The 18230-nt window shown below is 35.0% G+C and overlaps 1 protein-coding gene across 5 annotated transcripts in view; it reads right to left on the bottom strand.

Annotated features, from left to right (window-relative positions):
• Positions 1-4139: 4139 nt before the first annotated feature.
• LOC136040252 (G protein-activated inward rectifier potassium channel 2-like) overlaps positions 4140-18230 on the bottom strand; it is a 49745-nt gene continuing 35654 nt past the window's right edge. For all 5 annotated transcript variants that reach the window (XM_065724469.1, XM_065724467.1, XM_065724468.1 and 2 more), the window contains exons 5-6: positions 13216-13603; positions 4140-4300 (exon numbers count right to left, since the gene is read on the bottom strand). In XM_065724469.1, the coding sequence (XP_065580541.1) occupies positions 4212-4300; positions 13216-13603 (477 nt within the window). In that variant the 3' untranslated portion in view covers positions 4140-4211. The remainder of the gene's footprint in view (positions 4301-13215; positions 13604-18230) is intronic.

Here is an 18230-nt window from a genome sequence, read left to right on the forward strand (position 1 = left end):
AAATGCATCCCTTCCCATCCCTCTGCGACCACTGTAACCGAAGATCGCTTAACATTGTCGTGGTTCGCCTCTTTAAAGAGGCAAGAGTGTGCCTCCTTGACTTCTCTTTCATTGATCTCAGGTTGGTTTTGTTTTTGATTCAGTGTCATTTCTCCTCTTGTAGAGTTCACTTCAGAAAGTTAGATTTTGTTGTTGTTTTTTTTTTTCTCTCTTTCTTTTTTTTGAGCACTGAGGACGACTTGGCGGAAGTCCTAGTCGAAATATTTGCTTGATATTGTCAAACAAGCCAGTATCCAGGAGGAGTAGGATTTGAACTCCCCATATGTTTTCAAACTCGTAAGAACATAACAAAAATGCATATAAACAAGTTTATAATGCAGCTTTTAAAGTTTTCACCCCCCCCCCCCCCCCCCCGCGAGTGAAAGTCAAGGGTAGGACCCTTGGGTCCTACCCTTGACCCAAGATTTTATTTTATTTTTATTTGAGAAAAATGACAGAAACCCTTTTTTTTCTGCCACGCCTACAGGTCACAGCCGACATCGGATCTAGGTGTACGAAGACTCATTCGACGTGGAATTCTCCGAGTAATTTTCCTGGAGAGTTTCGTCGGAAAATCTTAACCCCCCGATTTTCTAGCTTAGAAAAACCCATTTCCCCATAAGAGCCCATGTTAATTTTTAAAATTCTTAAAAGTTATTTAAAAGTTATATTTATACACATGCAGGTATTTCGACTTCAAACATGCCCGGTTAGCTCAGTCGGTAGAGCGTGGGACTTTTAATCCTAAGGTCAAGGGTTCAAGTCAATTCTCATGAAAGACCTATGTGATTGTATGGATGAGTAGCGTTAAGGCCTCATTTAAGCACTGATCTATATTAATTACTAATGTAGGAAAACAATCTTCCTTTTCTCCTTGTCTTTTTTTTTGTGTGTGTGTGTTTTTGTGCTGTTGCATTGGTGATTTCTTTATATATATATATATATATATATATATATATATATATATATATATATATATATATATATATATATATATATATATACATACATATATATATATAATGAAAAGAGAAATCACCAATGCTACAGCACAAAAAAAAAAAAAAAAAAAAAAAAAAAAAAAAAAAAAAAAAAAAAAAAAAAAAAAAAGAGACAGAAGGAGAAAAGGAAGACTGTTTTCCTAAATTAGTGATTAATATAGACCAGCACTTGAATGAGGCCTTAACCCTACTCATCCATACAATCACATAGGTCAAACAGCATAACCACACACAATCAACCGTAAAGAATAATCCATGGACAGGCAGTCATGTCGTCAATAAGTATAAGTCGTCATTTACCAAACAATAGAAAAAATAACATAGACAAATAATTCAGAGGCAACACCCAACACAAGGGCTCATCAGGAGAATACACTGGCCTATATAGGGTTTCGCCACTCTAAATTCTCTACCCAGCATATATTGGGGGCCCAACCATATGGGCCTACCATAATATAAAGAAAGAAAACGATCAAAATGGTTTTTTTTAAGGCCAAACGAGAATACTGGAAACACACACAAAGCGAATATTTCGAGAGGACAACCACCTCTCTTCTTCAGCGTGAAAAAAAGGAAAATGCAGAGTATCCGCCGAATAGGCCGAATATCCAAGGAAATGCCCAAAATCCGCGACTTGGCGAATGACTTGCTTTATGGTTGTTAGGTATTTGGTTTTAAATCTTATAATTTTGTTTTTTATTTAATTTTACTTATCTTTTAGTTTTTATGGTACTTGGTATTAACCAAGTGACATATAGCGATCGCAAATTCTGTCGGTCTGTCTGTCGGTCTGTCTGTCCCGGTTTTGCTACTTTAGGCACTTCCAGGTAAGCTAGGACGATGAAATTTAGCAGGCGTATCAGGGAACGGACCAGATTAAATTAGAAATAGTCTTTTCCTCGATTTGACCATCTGAGGGGGAGGGGGGCTGGGGTCGGATAATTCGGAAAAAATAGAAAAAAGGAGTAGTTTTAACTTACGAACGGGTGATGGGATCTTAATGAAATTTGATGTTTGGAAGGATATCATGTCTCAGAGCTCTTATTTTAGATCCCGATACGGGGACATTGGGGGGAGTTGCGGGGAGGGAACCCAAAATTTTGGAAAACGCTTAGAGTGGAGGGTTAGGGATGAAACTCTGTGGGAAAAATAAGGACAAGTCCTAGATAAATGATTGACATAACTGGAACGGACCCGCTCTCTTTGGGGGAGTTGGAGGGAAGGGTTAATTCTAAGAAATTTGAAAAATTAGGTATTTTTAACTTACGAAGGAGTGATCGGATCTTAATGAAATTCGATGTTTGGAAGGATATCGTGTCTCAGAGCCCTAACTTGAAATCCCGACCGGATCCGGTGACATTGGGGGAGTTGGCGGAGAGAACCTAAAATTTTGGAAAGCGCTTAGAGTGGAGAGATAGGGATGAAACTTGGTGGGAAGAATAAGCACAAGTCCATGATACATGACTTGCATAACCGGACCAGATCCGCTCTCTTTGGTGGAGTTGGCGGGGGGGGGGTAATTCGGAAAAAATTGGTATTTGGAACTTACGTACGGGTGATCAGATCTTAATGAAATTTGATATTTAGAAGAATCTTGTGCTTTAGAACTCTCATTTTAAATCCCGACCAGATTCAGTGACATTTGGGGAGTTGTAGGGGCAAACCGGAGTTCTTGGAAAACGTGAAAATCGAGGTATTTTACGACTGGGTGATCGGATCTTAATGAAACTTGATACATAGAAAAATCTTATATATCAGATGCTCCATTTTCAATTTGAATCTGATCCGGGGACATAGAGGATTGGGGGAGGGGGCAAAAATCTTGGAAACCAGAAATCTTGGAAAACGCTTGGAGTAGAGGATCGGGATGAAACTTGATGGGAAGAATAAACACAAGTTATAGATACGAAATTGACGTAATTGGAACGGATCCGTTCTCTTTGGAGGAGCTGGGGGTTGTCAATTTGGAAAAATTAGAAAAATTGAGGTATTTTTAACTTAAGAACGGGTGACCAAATCTTAATGAAATTTGATATTTAGAAGGAACTTATGTTTTAGAGCTCTTTTTTCAAATCCTGACCAGATCTGTTGACATTGGGGAGAGTTGGAGGGGGAAACCGGAAATCTTGGAACACGCTGATAAACGTCGCAGATACGTGATTGACATAACCGAACTGGATCCTCTCTCTTTGGAGGAGTTAGGGGGTGGGGTTCAGTGCTTTGGCGAGTTTGGTCCTTTTGGACGTGCTAGGACGATGAAAATTCGTAGGCGTGTCAGGAAACTGCACAAATTGACTTTATAAAGTAGTTTTCCCCGATTCGTCCATGTGAGGGGCTGAAGGGAGAGTAAAAACTAGAAAAACTGAGGTATCTTTAACTTACTAGTGGGTGATCGGATCATAATGAATTTTGATATTTAGAAGCACCTTGTGACTCAGAGCTCTTATTTTAAATCCTGAACGGCATTAAGCCTCTGATTTTCCTTTTAAAGCAATCTATTGATTCTTAGAATTTTGCTAGAGCTCATACCATATGAGCTCTTGGCCCTTGGCTCTTCTGACCTCGTCACAAGTGCCATATTAGCTCTTAGCTCTTGTTTATTTTTGACATTGTCTTTCCGCGTTTGTTTTGTTTGTTTTTTCTTTGGCATTTTCCTTGAATAGAATATTTTGTTCGCGCTGATGAAAAGTGGCGGTTTCCCTCTCAAAATATTTGCTTTGTGTGTGTTTTTTTTAGTATTCTCGTTTGGCTTTAAGACACCTTATTTTTGATTGTTTTGTTTCTATATATATATCATATATATATATATATATATATATATATATATATATATATATATATATATATATATATATATATATATATATATATATATATATATATATATATATATATATATATATATATATATATATATATATATATATATATATATATATATATATATATATATATATATATATATATATATATATATATATATATATATATATATATATATATATAATAACAATATGAACAGAAGATTTATTGTTTTATTTTTGCAAATAAGAACTTTTATTTGGCGAATTCAGACTAAAAAAGAGGAACATGAAAGAATTATCTCCGAGTATATTTTATTTACAAATCAGTGTATATACATATAAATAAATTAGTGACACAGCAGTTTGGTCACAAATGTACTGTTCCATTCTGCTTCTCAAACTTTGTTCTTTCTTTTTCGTAGATCAAGGAGGATAAAGATTCTTTGCTGTCAATAACTGAAAAGGAAGGACATTATTTTCATATGTTCATATGGAATCAATACAAGGAAAAGACAGAAATTAATGTTCTCTTATGAACATAGACCAAAACCAAACCAAAGTTTCCCGGAGATAAAATTCCCCCCCCCACATAAAATTCCAGAAAATTAATTTCCTAGACTAAATATACTTTAATATTGAACTCTTCAAATGTTTGACCTCCCAACTTTAATGCAAATAACTGTGTTGTTTTTTCAAGAACAAAGTCAAATTTCGAAAAAAAACGCTAAATGTCGAGACAGGGCCACGACAACAACAAACATGATACATTCACAGATGAAACAAATTTTTATATAAATTTTCTTTCATTCGCGTTGTGCTGACTCATGTTCCAATCCACGTGTTAATATGTTTTATGCATTTGAATTTTGTAGTATTGTTAATATTAAGCAGTCTGAAGTATACGATAAAATTAATGTTTTACAGAACCACCAGGTCAAGATATTAAAAAGTTAACAATATTTAATAATTAAATTAAACATTTAAATTTAAATTAATTAAAACATTTAAATTAATAATTTAATTAAACATTTGTCATCAACATACTTCGTTTAACTTGCAAAAGAAACGTCTTACAATTTTTTAACAGATTCCACGCTTGCTCCGAGGATCTTCCCCAGCTGTGCACCATATTTCTCACAGTCTAATACCCACTGCGTATCCCTTATAAATAGCCTCATAAGGCCCGGGGTAGTGGTATCAATTGCAGGAAGATAAGGGGAATGCCCCCCCCTAAATTTTGAAAACTATGTTTTGGGTATGTTTGCTTAATGTGTTCTTTTTTTGTTGCTTCGAAATATAGATCGAAAAGATCTTCCCCACGCTATGTTTTTATGAATTGACGCCAATTATAGATGCAGAGATATCATTAAGATATCAGGGATCAAGGAGGACACAACGGAGATTCACAAGGAACGGCATAGACCCGAATCACTATCACACATGAGAAAAGCGAAATTATCTCTAGGTAAACTGAACCCTTTGTCAACCATTTACGTCTTATCTGCAAGAGTAATTTGAAATGCTTTACGTGACTTTTTTGGCATTAACTTAAGGATTTTTTTGTTTAAATTTGAAAGGAAGCGGTAGCATTAGAACTTAAAACGGACATAAACTATTTTGTAAATGAGGGATTTACCCCCTCCTCGATACGTCGCTCATCACGTTTAATCTTTTTAATTCTTCTAAAAAAGCCTCTCATTCTAATTAAACTATGCGTCAGAAGTCGTTCTTAAAAGATGGGGATATAAAGTTAAATTACAGCGTAAAGAACGAGGCATTGATCGAAATATTCTCTCATACGGAGTAATTTCTGTTCGTTTTAAGTTAAGCGTTGCAAAAAAATAGTTTTTTTTTTATGTCACTTTCTGATTGTTTTTCAAATAATGATGTGAAATCCTGCTCTGTCCTTATGGAAAACTCCCTCCCCCACGGAAAAAATTTCTTATGGAAAGTTTCTCCCTCCCCGGGAAAAATCCATCCTCGCTGAAAAGTCCCACGGAAAATTTCATGCGGAGGGTTCTGCCTGAGGAATTTTTCTTACCATACTTTTGGTTGAGAAGGACTTTAGTTTCTGACCGTTTTTCAAGCCATGCCGCAAACCCCCACCCCATGGCAAGTTTTTCCTGAAAATCTCCCCTCCCCAGTGAAAAGTTGATCTGGTGGAAAATTCCCACATGGAGAATTATTTCAGCAGAAAATTTTCCCCCCGTGGAAAATTCTCCAGACATTTCCAAACCTGCTGAAATTTTACCTGGACAGTTCCCGCTGAACGTCTCCACACACAAAATTGAGCCGGCAAAGAGAAATTAAGACAAATAAAAACAATTTTGTATATCAATTCTGGCAAATCCCCCCCCCCAGTTCAAAATTTCCCGTGGACAGTTTGCCTCCAGAAACTACCTTTCCCACGGAAAATTCTCCTCGTGAAAAATCCCCTAGCAGAAAATCCCCCCTAAAATTGTATAGCCTACTTCCAAGTCACAAATACTATGCATAAACTATGGGAGAATCTCATAACTTACAGCTCCTTCTCCAGGGGTGTTGGGGGGGGGGTCATGTTGTGTATGAAAGCAGAGTTATTGGGCGTTTCAAGAATGCTAAACAAAATGTCTATCGCAACTTTTTGATCAGAACACTTTGGAGAAAAAGGAGGTGGGAGGAGGCTAGCTGTCGACCAATCTTTTTGGTCACTGAAAAAGGGCACTAGAGCTTTTATTTTCCGTTTGAATGAGCCTTCTCCTGATATTCTAGGACCATACATGCCAAAATCCATTGTAACCTTTCTCCTCCACCTAATCGACTCAAAGCTTCACGAAGCTCCAATTTTCATTGTTATGGTCACCGACTGAGGACGTCTCTTCTTCGCTTGACCCCTGATAGATGACGAAAACGAAAAGCGTTATTTTTGGCAATCTATCATCCTTCATCCGTTAAACGTAACCTAGCCATATTAAACTAATCAAACTAAATTTTTGCACACTTTATTGTTTGATGGATCGGGGCTTCAAATACCTTAACCTTAGTTCGAAGACTCATTTCCCACTTTTCCAAACTTTTTGCTGCACATATAATCTGTCATCCACAGCTAAACTTCATTGAAGTTTAGCTTGGACAGAAAAAATTAAACTGTTCATTCATCGTCGCTTTAGGGCACTGCTCTCTATTTTGGTATTATGCCAAGCAATTCTTAATGACAGATTTAGGGACACTTTTAATGATTACCCTCCTAAAGGTCTAACTACTAATCCTACTACTATTATTAACAAACCACTGCAACACCGAGTCGTCTGAAGTCAACACAACTGCGCACGCTCCTCCTTTGCCGACTTTTGGACTTTCAGTTGAATTGATTGAGCTCTATACTACTATACTTAAAAAATTATGGATATCATTTTTTTTTACAGATACTCATAGTCAAAACAAGCCATCAATCTTTTTTATGACTGATAATAGACCAATGTTTAATCAGTTATCCTCCCTCTAAAAAACAACAACTTATTAACGATATTTTGTTCCAGAAATCGTGAGAGCTGACCCATTGCCTTGCCCTCCTTCCATGGTCTACCCCCCTCCAAAAAAAGACTTATTAACGATATTTATTCCAAAAATCATGGATAAGTTCTCTTCCCCAATTTAATCAAAACTTCCCTCTTTACCCCTCGCAACAAATTCAAATTTCCTTTAAATTCTCTTCCCAGTCATTCGGGAAGAATCCTTGTTTTCGTTTAGCCCCAGATAAACAGCCAAAAAATAACGATCTTTGATCCCAAAAACGTATTCAAGCAAGCTCAACCAGCATTTCATTATAGCCTTATAAAGCGGGATAAAACCAAATCTCCGCGCAACCACAAAACATTTCCATGTCCTAACCAACATTTTGTTATAGCCCTAAAAAGTGGAATAATACCAAATCTTCGTGAAGCTTGTTGTTTAATATATTATTAGTCAAATAGTTGCCTAAGACCATTCGTAGACTATTCCTCTTGAAAGCATATAAAAAATCTTCCTCTGCCATTCAAAGCGCCCACGTTTCCGAACCATGATTTGCCACAATCATTACCACAGCTTCCAGTATTCTGATCTTGCTTTGCAGACACGTCTTCCCATTCTTTTGAACTTTTTTCAGCTGTGAAATACCACCCTGGGCCTTGGCTATTCTGCTTTTAACATCTTCAGTGCATTCATTATGTTTATTAATCAAACAGTTCGTGGTAACAAACTGTAGTAAGGAGCGACCCGGCTCAATAGTAGCCAAAACTCTAAAAAATGGAATTTTGATACCAATAGTTAGATCAAAAGAATCGCATTTCAATGCTGATTTTAAATATATAAGTTTCATCAAGGTCAGTTATACCCATCAAAAGCTACGAGCCTGAGAAACTTTGCCTCCTTTTAGAAAATAGGGGGAAACACCCCCTAAAAGTCATACAATCTTAACGAAAATCACATCATTAGATTCAGCGGATTATAGAACCTTATTGTAGAAGTTTCAAGCTCTTATCTACAAAAATGTTGAGTTTGGCATTTTTTTCCAGAAGACAGATCACGGATGCGTGTTTATTTGTGTTTTTTTGTTTGTTTTTTTGTTTGTTTTTTGTTGTTTTTTTCCCAGGGGTGATCGTACCGACTGAGTAGTCCTAGAATGTCACGAGAGGGCTCACTCTAACGGAAATTAAAAGTTCTAGTGCCCTTTTTAAGTGATCAAAAAATTGGAGGGCACCTAGGCCCCCTCCCACGATCAATTTTTCCCAAAAGTCACCGGATCAAAATTCGGAGATAGCCATTTTATTCATCATAGTCCAAAAACCTAATAACCATGTCTTTAGGAACGACTTATTCCCCCGCAGTCCCCATGGGAGGGGCTGCAAGTTACAAACTTTGACCTGTGTTTACATATAGTAATGGTTACTAGGAAGTGTACAGACGTATTCAAGGTTTTTTCGTTTAGGGGGAGATTTGAAGGGGGGTTACGTGGGAGGATATTTCCATGGAGAAACTTGTCATGGGGGAAGAGAATTTTAATGAAGGGGGCGCAGAATTTTCTCGCATTATTTGAAAAAACAATTAAAAAATAAGTAAGAAAAGTTTTTTCTACTGAAAGTAAGGAGCAGCATTAAAACTTAAAACGAACAAAATCTATTACGCATATGAGGGGCTTACCTCCTCGTTATACCTTTACGCTAAAGTATTTTTTAGTAATTTCAACTATTTATTCTATGGCCTTTGTGATTCAGAGCTAATTCTTAGGGAATTGGGACAAAATTTAAGCTTTAGGGTAAAGAGCGAGGTATCGACGAGGGTTGAACCCCTTCATACACGCAATAAAAACATACGAATATAGAAGTTCGTTACGTAAATTAATTCGTAAGTTACGTATATTTTTTTACCAATGAAAACGTTTGTAAAAAATTAAAAGTTGTAGTTGCTTTTTTAAGTAATCAAAAAATTGGAGGGCAACTAGGCCTCCTCCCTCGCTCCTTTTTTCTCAAAATCTCCCGATTAATTGCAATTAATTAATATGCAAATTTCGTTTAAATTATTTATGTGCTGAGAGCCAAGATCGAAACATGCATTAATTCAAAACATCCAGAAATTAAATAAAAAAAACGTTTTTTTTAAATGAAAGTAAGGAGCAACATTAAAACTTAAAACGAACAGAAATTACTCCGTATATGAAAGGGGCTTTTCCTCCTCAACGCCCCGCTCTTTACGCTAAAGTTTCTTACTGTTTTAAAAATAGAGTTAAGAGAAAGAGTCAAACTTTAGCGTAAAGAGCGGGGCGTTGAGGAGGAAAAGCCCCTTTCATATACAGAGTAATTTCTGTTCGTTTTAAGTTTTAATGTTGCTTCTTACTCTCATTTAACAATCTTCTCGTTAAAAAGTGCGGTTCAATCCCGCTTTCTAGGGCTATAATGAAAGAAAGGTTGAGATGGTTAGAGCACGTTCTGCGGATGAAAAATGACAGATTGCCAAAGATTGTCGTTTTTCGCCAACCGCCTAGGGCTAAGCAGAAACCAGCTCGTTCTCGTCTGGGGTGGGTGGATGTCATAAAGAAAGATTTAAAGGAGACGGGAACTTCTTGGGAGCTTGTAAAGAGGGAAGCTTGGAATAGATTGGGACGGAGGAGGAGCGTGCGTAGCTGTGTTGGCCTCAGGTGGCTTGGTGCTGCGGTGAGTTGTTAGTAGTAGTAGTAGTAGATCTTCTCGTTACCTAACATCACCTCTTCACCTTCATTTATCACTGGTCTAAACAAGTTAGTCTCTTAAAGTCTCTAAGCCTCTTCAAGCCTATTTTTTCACTCTGAACTCTCAAATTTTAAAAATTGGCTTTTTTCCTAACATTTTTATCCAGGACACTCAAGTCATCTGCATAACCTAAGTCTAGAAAAGTTTCGCCTTCCTATTTGATTGCATACTCTCCCATAGCCTTTGTCGTGTTCCTTTGTACAAAGTCCATCAAAATACAACCCTGCTTAACTCTTGATTAGCTGAAATATCTCATGGACAATACTCTTAGTAGATAATAGCTGACTTTTTTCCGAATTGGGATTTTTCCAAATTTTTCCGAATTGGGATTTTTCCAAATTTTTCCGAATTGGGATTTTCCAAATTTTTCTGAATTGGGATTTTTCCAAATTTTTCCGAATTGGGATTTTTCCAAATTTTTCCGAATTGGGATTTCTTCAAATTTTTCCCAGTTGGGATTTTTCCAAATTTTTCTGAAATGGGGAGTGTTCATAAACACCAACTGTAATTCCCGATGACTTAGAAAAAACTTCTAAAACCTTGGTTTGAGCTAAAAGACAAAGCTTTGTTACTTCAGAATGATCGATCATCATCTGAAAAGGTGTTATTTTCTATTTAAGGGTCGATGGGGGGGAAAAAGCCCCTCTCCTCATGCGTGATTTGTCTAGCCACTTCTAAAAGTACTAGTTTTGAATCAAGAGCATCTTTCCAAGCTATAAATAGTTTTTTCTATTGGAATTAAAACGAAAGAAATATTTTATTTTAACGAACAAAAAGTTGTTGATTTAGCAAAAGTTTCTCGTGGCATTGATCAGAAAAAATGTTTAAAACTTAGAACAACTAAGATAGATAAAACTCAATCAAAAGACAACAAATGAAACTGCGGCCAGTAGAGTGAAAAGATGAAAGACTAAAACAACGAAGGTATTTCACTTGTATGTAAACTAGGTGTCCTCAGCACAAAAGAAACAAAGATAAAACAAAAATAAACTAAAAACAAGTAAAACCACGACCAATATCAATAAAATACAATTGTCGCAATCGATCCATGTGTGGAATAGAAGCTATTAGAGTCATCTCGATGATAACACCAAAGCAACTAAGTAAAAAAATGAAAAATTGAAATGAATAAAATTATTCTATTGCGGAATAATCCGTTTATTAGTTATTCTTGAAGCAATTCTTGTTGGTCTAGTAAGTAATCTCTTCCCCTGATGATTATGCGAAATATTAATTCCCTTATTGACTATTGGTTTATTTTAAATTGGGTCAATATTTAAACTACTCGAGTCTCTATTTATTGAAAGATTAGCAAACATATGTTTAAAACTTTACTAAATTTGTTTAGAACTTATTATTTTTTACCTTACTCGTCTTACTAGATTTACTTTAAAACTTACTGGTTTACCACTTACTAGTTTTTGGCTGCACAGTCAAAAGGAGTATTCAAGTGGAAACGAAAAAAAACATACGATTTTAATGCCTTTTGTTATATTTTTTGTAATGTAAAAAAGTAAGTAGTTGGATTAACGACACTTTGTTACTACTAAGGTCTTTGCACTGGCCATGTAGGTCCTTCGCCGGGTTCAATGTCAAGGTCCCGCTTTATCAAGCTAAGGTGAAACCTACAGGGCCACCACAGAACTTTTTTTTATAATCAAGTTCAATTGTTAAACTTTTTAACAATTTTTAAACGTTAGCTAAAAAAGCTTATATTTTACTATTTTTTTATTGCTAGTTTCCTAAAAATCACACAAAATATCGCATGACACTTACTTAAAGACAGGTTACACAAATCGGGCCTTAAATTTAATTGTCAACAGTGACATTATCTGGGTAGGTGCCGTCTGTCAGTATTTATACGTGAGAAACAGGATTCTCAACCATGATGCCCTTAACAAATAAGCATCAAAAAGACAAGATGTCGAGCTTAATTTGAGAATAGAATTAAAGTTTTAATTAATTAAATTTTAATTAAAATTAAAATTTTCAAATGATCACAAATAACTTCATCCTCGGCACTAAGGGCAAAATACGTGGACAGCAAGTTTGTTTTTCTTACTTCAAGTTTAAGCGAATGTAATTATTAATTTTTTAGTCACATATATAAGTATTATTCAATTACTTTAAATTATTTTAGCTTAAAATAAGAAAAAAATAGCTGAACATGTATTAAAAGCACAATTGGCTTTTTAAATAAGCGTTCTTTTTTCATAAGCTGGGTTGTGAACAATTTAATAACTTATTACAGAACTGTGGTCAAAAAAGGTAAGTAAACGCTCCACTTCGGTGTAAATACGTAATATCCATGATTAAAATTTTTGGTCTTCATAATGCCCTGCAACATACAGGTATTGATAATAAAGTGTCGATATTGAAAGAAAATATCGCATCGAGGGCCACGCCTAACTTTTTTAATGCTGATTTCATTTAGGCTTTACGTATGATGTCACGTTACGTAAGTTTATGTTACGCTATGAAAAAATCAAAATAGGAAATTGGAATTTATGGATGAGAAACTAATAAATTTTGAAAATGAATTACAAAAATTTCCCAAGAAAGCCTTTCACGCTTCATCTTGAATCACCATCTCAATTCTATATTTTGAATTTTTGAATAGTTTGCTAATGATCATTGTGGTGATTTAACAATACTACTACTACTAACAACTCACCACAGCACAAAACTGCCTGAAGCCAACCCATCCTCGCGTGCTCCTCCTCCATCCTAATCTATTCAAAGCTTCCCTCTTTACATCCTCCCAGGAAGTTCTCATTTCCCTTAAATCTTTTTTAACGAGATCCTCCCACCCCAAACGTGGACAATGTGCTTTCCCTTTAGCCTTGGGTGGTTGGCAGTAAAGGACAATATTTGGCAACCTGTCATTATTTCGCAGAACATGCCCTAGCCGTCTCAATTTTTCCATCATTATAGCCCTAGAAAGCAGGATTGAACATTCTGATTGATATTGGTATATTTATTTTGACATTAAACTAACATGAAAAAAGACCTATTAAAGTGTGAAAAGCTATAGTTGGCGTAATTTAACTACTTATCTTTGAATTTTACATATGTAGTGTGAAAGCAACTTCAGTGTTGCCGAGCTTAATGCATATTTTAACTTACTTGTGGTTATAGTGCTGCCATCTTTGTAATTATACATATTTTCAGACGAATTGAACCCAACTAAGCTGGTTGTTGAGACGGGATAAACCTCATTGAAGACTTTGTAATCCACCACATGACACTTCTTGTCCTTGCTCCAAGTAACCATATTTTTGAATTTATATCCCCACAAAATTTCTGAAGGGATATATGAGGATTTTGCTTGCGTTGCTGATCCTGTCGCCTCTGCAGTTCCCTCTAAAATTACGACGACCTCGAATTCTTCTTTTTCAAGATCTTTGGGAGAAATACGATAGAGTGGTGATGAGGGGGTTATTTTGTGAAATACTTGAATAGGCCAAACGAAGAAAAATGAGTTCCGTCCGTTTTCTGAGACTACCTCCAGGTCCTAAAAACATTCAGAATAATGAAGAATAAATGGTGATTCTGTAGAAAACTGAACTCACATTGGAGTACGCTTCTTAATAACCCTAGCATACACTTAGTCGTACATAGTTAAGCATGCATAAGCATATAAAAAATAAACATGTAATTACATACATCAAATCATGTTGATGCGTGTATGCCTTTTCTTGTGCAATGAAGAATAGGCTAAATAACTTTGAAACTTGGGAGCATATTTTCATTTACACATTTTTTTTTATTTTTACTTTTATCTCATTTTATTTACTAATTGATTTAACAAAACGAGATAACAAATGTGTGACCGAGTTCTCGTGCGTTGGAATGAAGTAAATAGAGGCACGTGAAACCAGGCAGCATAAGCGGGGGCTAAAGGACCCCGGGCTAAAGGAGGCTAAAGGCTTGAGTTCGTCATTGGTGAAGGTCAAAGGTGAGAGAGTGAAAACTTTTGTCTTTATGGTTTCGTTTGTATTTATACTGAATTATTTACACTGGAAATGAGATAATTTTTTTCTTCAAAAACAAGAAAAAAAAATATGCGCGCTGATTTTGGAATCTTGAGAATGGACATAAGGTATATAAATCCAAAAGGCCCTTAATAAAATGAAGTGAAAAAGCAAGGAATTCAATTATGACACCATGATACCAAAATTCAAGGACCAGAGGCCTTAGTTTAGACATCGGAAGGAGGCGACAAAACCTTAAAATGTAGGCCTTTTTCTAGAAAAAAGCTGGAAAAACCAGATTTTGCTAATGTTCATAGTCGCTGATAAGCCTAAAAGTCATATATATAATTTTTACACTTCTGGCGTAACAGCCAAAAACTGTTTTCTAAGCTGTTGAAAAAGGGAGGATCTGGGGAGCTCAGGAATTATCACGGCACGGCACGGCATGAAGGGTAGCTCTCAAGCTACCCTTCCCTTGAGAGCAGCTCAGTAAACGGTTTTGGCAAATATTTCAGAAGCTTGAAAATGTCAAAGGCGATTTTAGGCGTAATAGTTAGGATATGTATATAACTGCAAAAATTTATTCTTGGGCTACTTAAATTAATTATGAATAGAATATAAATAACTCTAATATAATATTAACCTATGACTAATATTAAAATTAATATATAATCATTAAAACCGTGATTTAAAATGTAATAGCTACTCAAATAGATTGGTAAGTAATAGAGTTCTCTTTTTTTACATCTTACGTATCTTACGCTACTTAAAATATAGATGGACCGTTTACTTTCTTGTCTGTTTCTTGTAATTTTTCTTGCACTTTTTACTAGTCTTGTACTTTTCACATATCTGGTTCATAATGACCAGGAATCATGTATCCCCATTTATTTTCTACGTTCTGATTCTGAGTTTATTCATTTAGGTAAGAAGAATGCAAAACACCCTTCGTGGTACTGTGCAGAAGTCTTTGATTCTGCTGCACCAATATAGTATAGAAATGGTCTATTATATCGTTAATAAGTAACACAGTAGTATTAGACAGGGATATTGTTTTTATTAAGTAATAAATAGTAAAAGAAAGATAGTTGCAAGGATTGGGAATATATTGTCTAGTGATGACACCGTAAACCAGAAAAAAGCTGGTGCTCCATTATGCTTAATGCTCTAATGCTATATTAAATCGTCAATACAGAACATAGTAATATTAGAACGTAATATTGAGTTGATTAAGTAATGAATAGTAAAAACAACATAGTTGCAAGGATTAGGAATATATTGTCTGGTGATGACACCGTAAACCTGAAAAAATATGGTGCTCTATTATACTTAATGCTCTATTATATCGTCAATAAACAACAGAGTAGTTTTAGACAGTGATCTTGAGCTGATTAAGTAATGAATAGAAAAAAAAGATAGTTGCAAGGATTAGAAATATATTGTCTGGTGATGACACCGTAAACCTGAAAAAATATGGTGCTCTATTATACTTAATGCTCTAATGCTCTATTATATCGTCAATAAACAACAGAGTAGTTTTAGACAGTGATCTTGAGTTGATTAAGTAATGAATAGTAAAAAAAAGATAGTTGCAAGGATTAGGAATATATTGTCTGGTGATGACACCGTAAACATGAAAAAAGCTGGTGCTCTATTATGCTTAATGCTCTATTATATCGTCAATAGGTAACATAGTAGTATTAGACAGTGATTTTGAGCTGATAAAGTGACGAATAGTAAAAAAACAATAGTTGCAACTATCAACAATATCCCAAGCACGATTGACAACTTCTGCTATTATTTTATTATTTTGAATTTTCGATTATTTTCGAATTATTTTTGGGAAAAATCTATGGCTTTCTGCAGTTCTGTTAAAATAACTAAATCAAAACCCAAGGTAGTTTTTTCTGGAGGCAACCTTGATCTAATTTTGTGCAGAGACGTATATAGGATTTTTAGCACCGGATGACATGTTGTTTTTATGCCCCCTCCCCATAATCACTACCAAAATAAAATAGGTCTTAGTACTAAAAAAAAAAATCTTTTCGGAATCCCTTAAAGGCTCCACCCGGGAACAGCCGTCCTTGCTTACTAGCTATGGTACTGTTTTAGTGGGTATAACTCAATAATGAGGGAGTTTAATTTTACATTTATATAATATGAAAAATTTAAAATATTTACTAATCCATTGATTTTTATTGAGATTAAAATTTATCTCAGTATTTGTTGCATTTTACCTAATTATCTGACTTAATTTTACCTAGTTTTAAACTACCCTAGCAATAGGAGTAAACAGCCAAAGACAGTGAAATTCAATTCAGTGGATATTTCGGGCCTATGTCCAACGGCTGTTTACAGCACAACACCAGAAATATATATATATATATATATATATATATATATATATATATATATATATATATATATATATATATATATATATATATATATATATATATATAGGGCCGAAATATCCACTGAATTGAATTCCACTTTCTTGGAAAAAAAAATCCCGTATTGTTTCTACTTTGTGTTTGTTTGATACGGAAGGGCAGTGTGGTCTTCGTCGCTATTTTTGTTGCTTAATTTGGTATTAAAGTATAATTTTTGTACCCACAACAAAAAGTATGTTTTCTTTTGTTATTCCTGGTCTACGTATAAGTGCTGAAGAGCATAATATCGACTATTGGTCGACTTTGTATTGCTAGCCCCAACAGGGCTTGGAATTTTGCTTGCTGCTGCCGTCTATTTCTAAATCAAACTAACGCTTATGTAGCACTTAAGTAGCAATAAAATACTGCGAATATTTGATGTTTTCATCAAATATTCAAATATTTTGATTAATAATGTTGCTCGTTAAATCATTCTTGTATAGAAAAGATGCGACCAAACTTCTGTTTCTTTTTCCTGCTGTGAATATTTCACAGAATAATAATTTGCGGTTAGTAGGAATAAAAAATCTCGGTTCAACTCTTTAGATTTTACTTTTTTACTTTAACTTTGCATCTTATTTCCGTTTTCACCTCTCAACCTTTCTTTTAAATAACATAAAAAAAAAAAATTTTTTAACTGAAAGTAGGGAGCGACATTAAAGCTTAAAACGAACAGAAATTACTCCGTATATGAAATGGGTTGTCCCCTCCGCAATCCCTCGCTCTTTACGCTAAAGCTTTTAATTGTTTTAAAAATCAGAATTGTGGCAAAGAGTCAAAATTTAACGTAAACAGCGAGGGATTGCGGAGGGGACAACCCATTTCATATACGGAGTAATTTCTGTCCGTTTTAAGTTTTAATGTCGCTCCTTACTTTCAGTTAAAAAAACTCGTTTTTTAAATGTAATTTCTGAACGTTTTTGAATTAATACATGTTTGATTTTGGCTCTCCACACATAAATTATTAAAATGAAATTTGCATATTAATTCCTTTTTTGGCTAAATGGCTTTCTCTTAGTTTTGATCAGACGATTTTGAGAAATAGGGGATGGGGAAGGAGGCCTAGTTGCCATGCAATTTTTCGGTTACATAAAAAGGCAACTATAAATTTTAATTTTTAACGATTCTTTTTATTAGTAAAAAATATACGTAACTTAAGAATTAACTTACATAACAAACTTTTATATTCTTTAATTTTTATTATGTATATGAGGGGGTTTGTACCCTCGTTAATACCTCGTTCTTTACACTGAATCGTAAGTTTTGTCCCAAATCTTTAAGAATGACCCCTGAATCAGAAAGGCCGTAGAATAAATAGTTGAAATTCCTAAAAATACTATAGCATAAAGAGCGAGGTATTTATCTCCTCCTAAATACCTTGCTCTTTATGCTAAAGTATTTTTAGAGCCCCTCATATGCGTAATAATCTCTGTTCGTTTTAAGTTTCAATGTTACTCTTTACTTTCAATTGAAAAAACTTTTACATATTTATTTTTCATTATTTTTTTTATAGTAATTTTAGAAAATCCTGCGCCCTTTTCATTGAATTTCAGTTCCCGATGACTTATTTCTCCAAGGGAAGGTCCACCCACATAGCCCGCTCCCCTCAGCCCCACCCCCAAAACCAAAAAAAAACCTGAAAAGGACTGTACACTTCCCAATAACCATTATTATATGTAAACACTTGTCGAAGTTTGTAACTTGCAGCCCCTCCCCCAGGGACTGTGGGGGAGTA

This window comes from Artemia franciscana, chromosome 20, assembly GCF_032884065.1.
Source record: "Artemia franciscana chromosome 20, ASM3288406v1, whole genome shotgun sequence".
NCBI lineage: Eukaryota > Metazoa > Arthropoda > Branchiopoda > Anostraca > Artemiidae > Artemia > Artemia franciscana.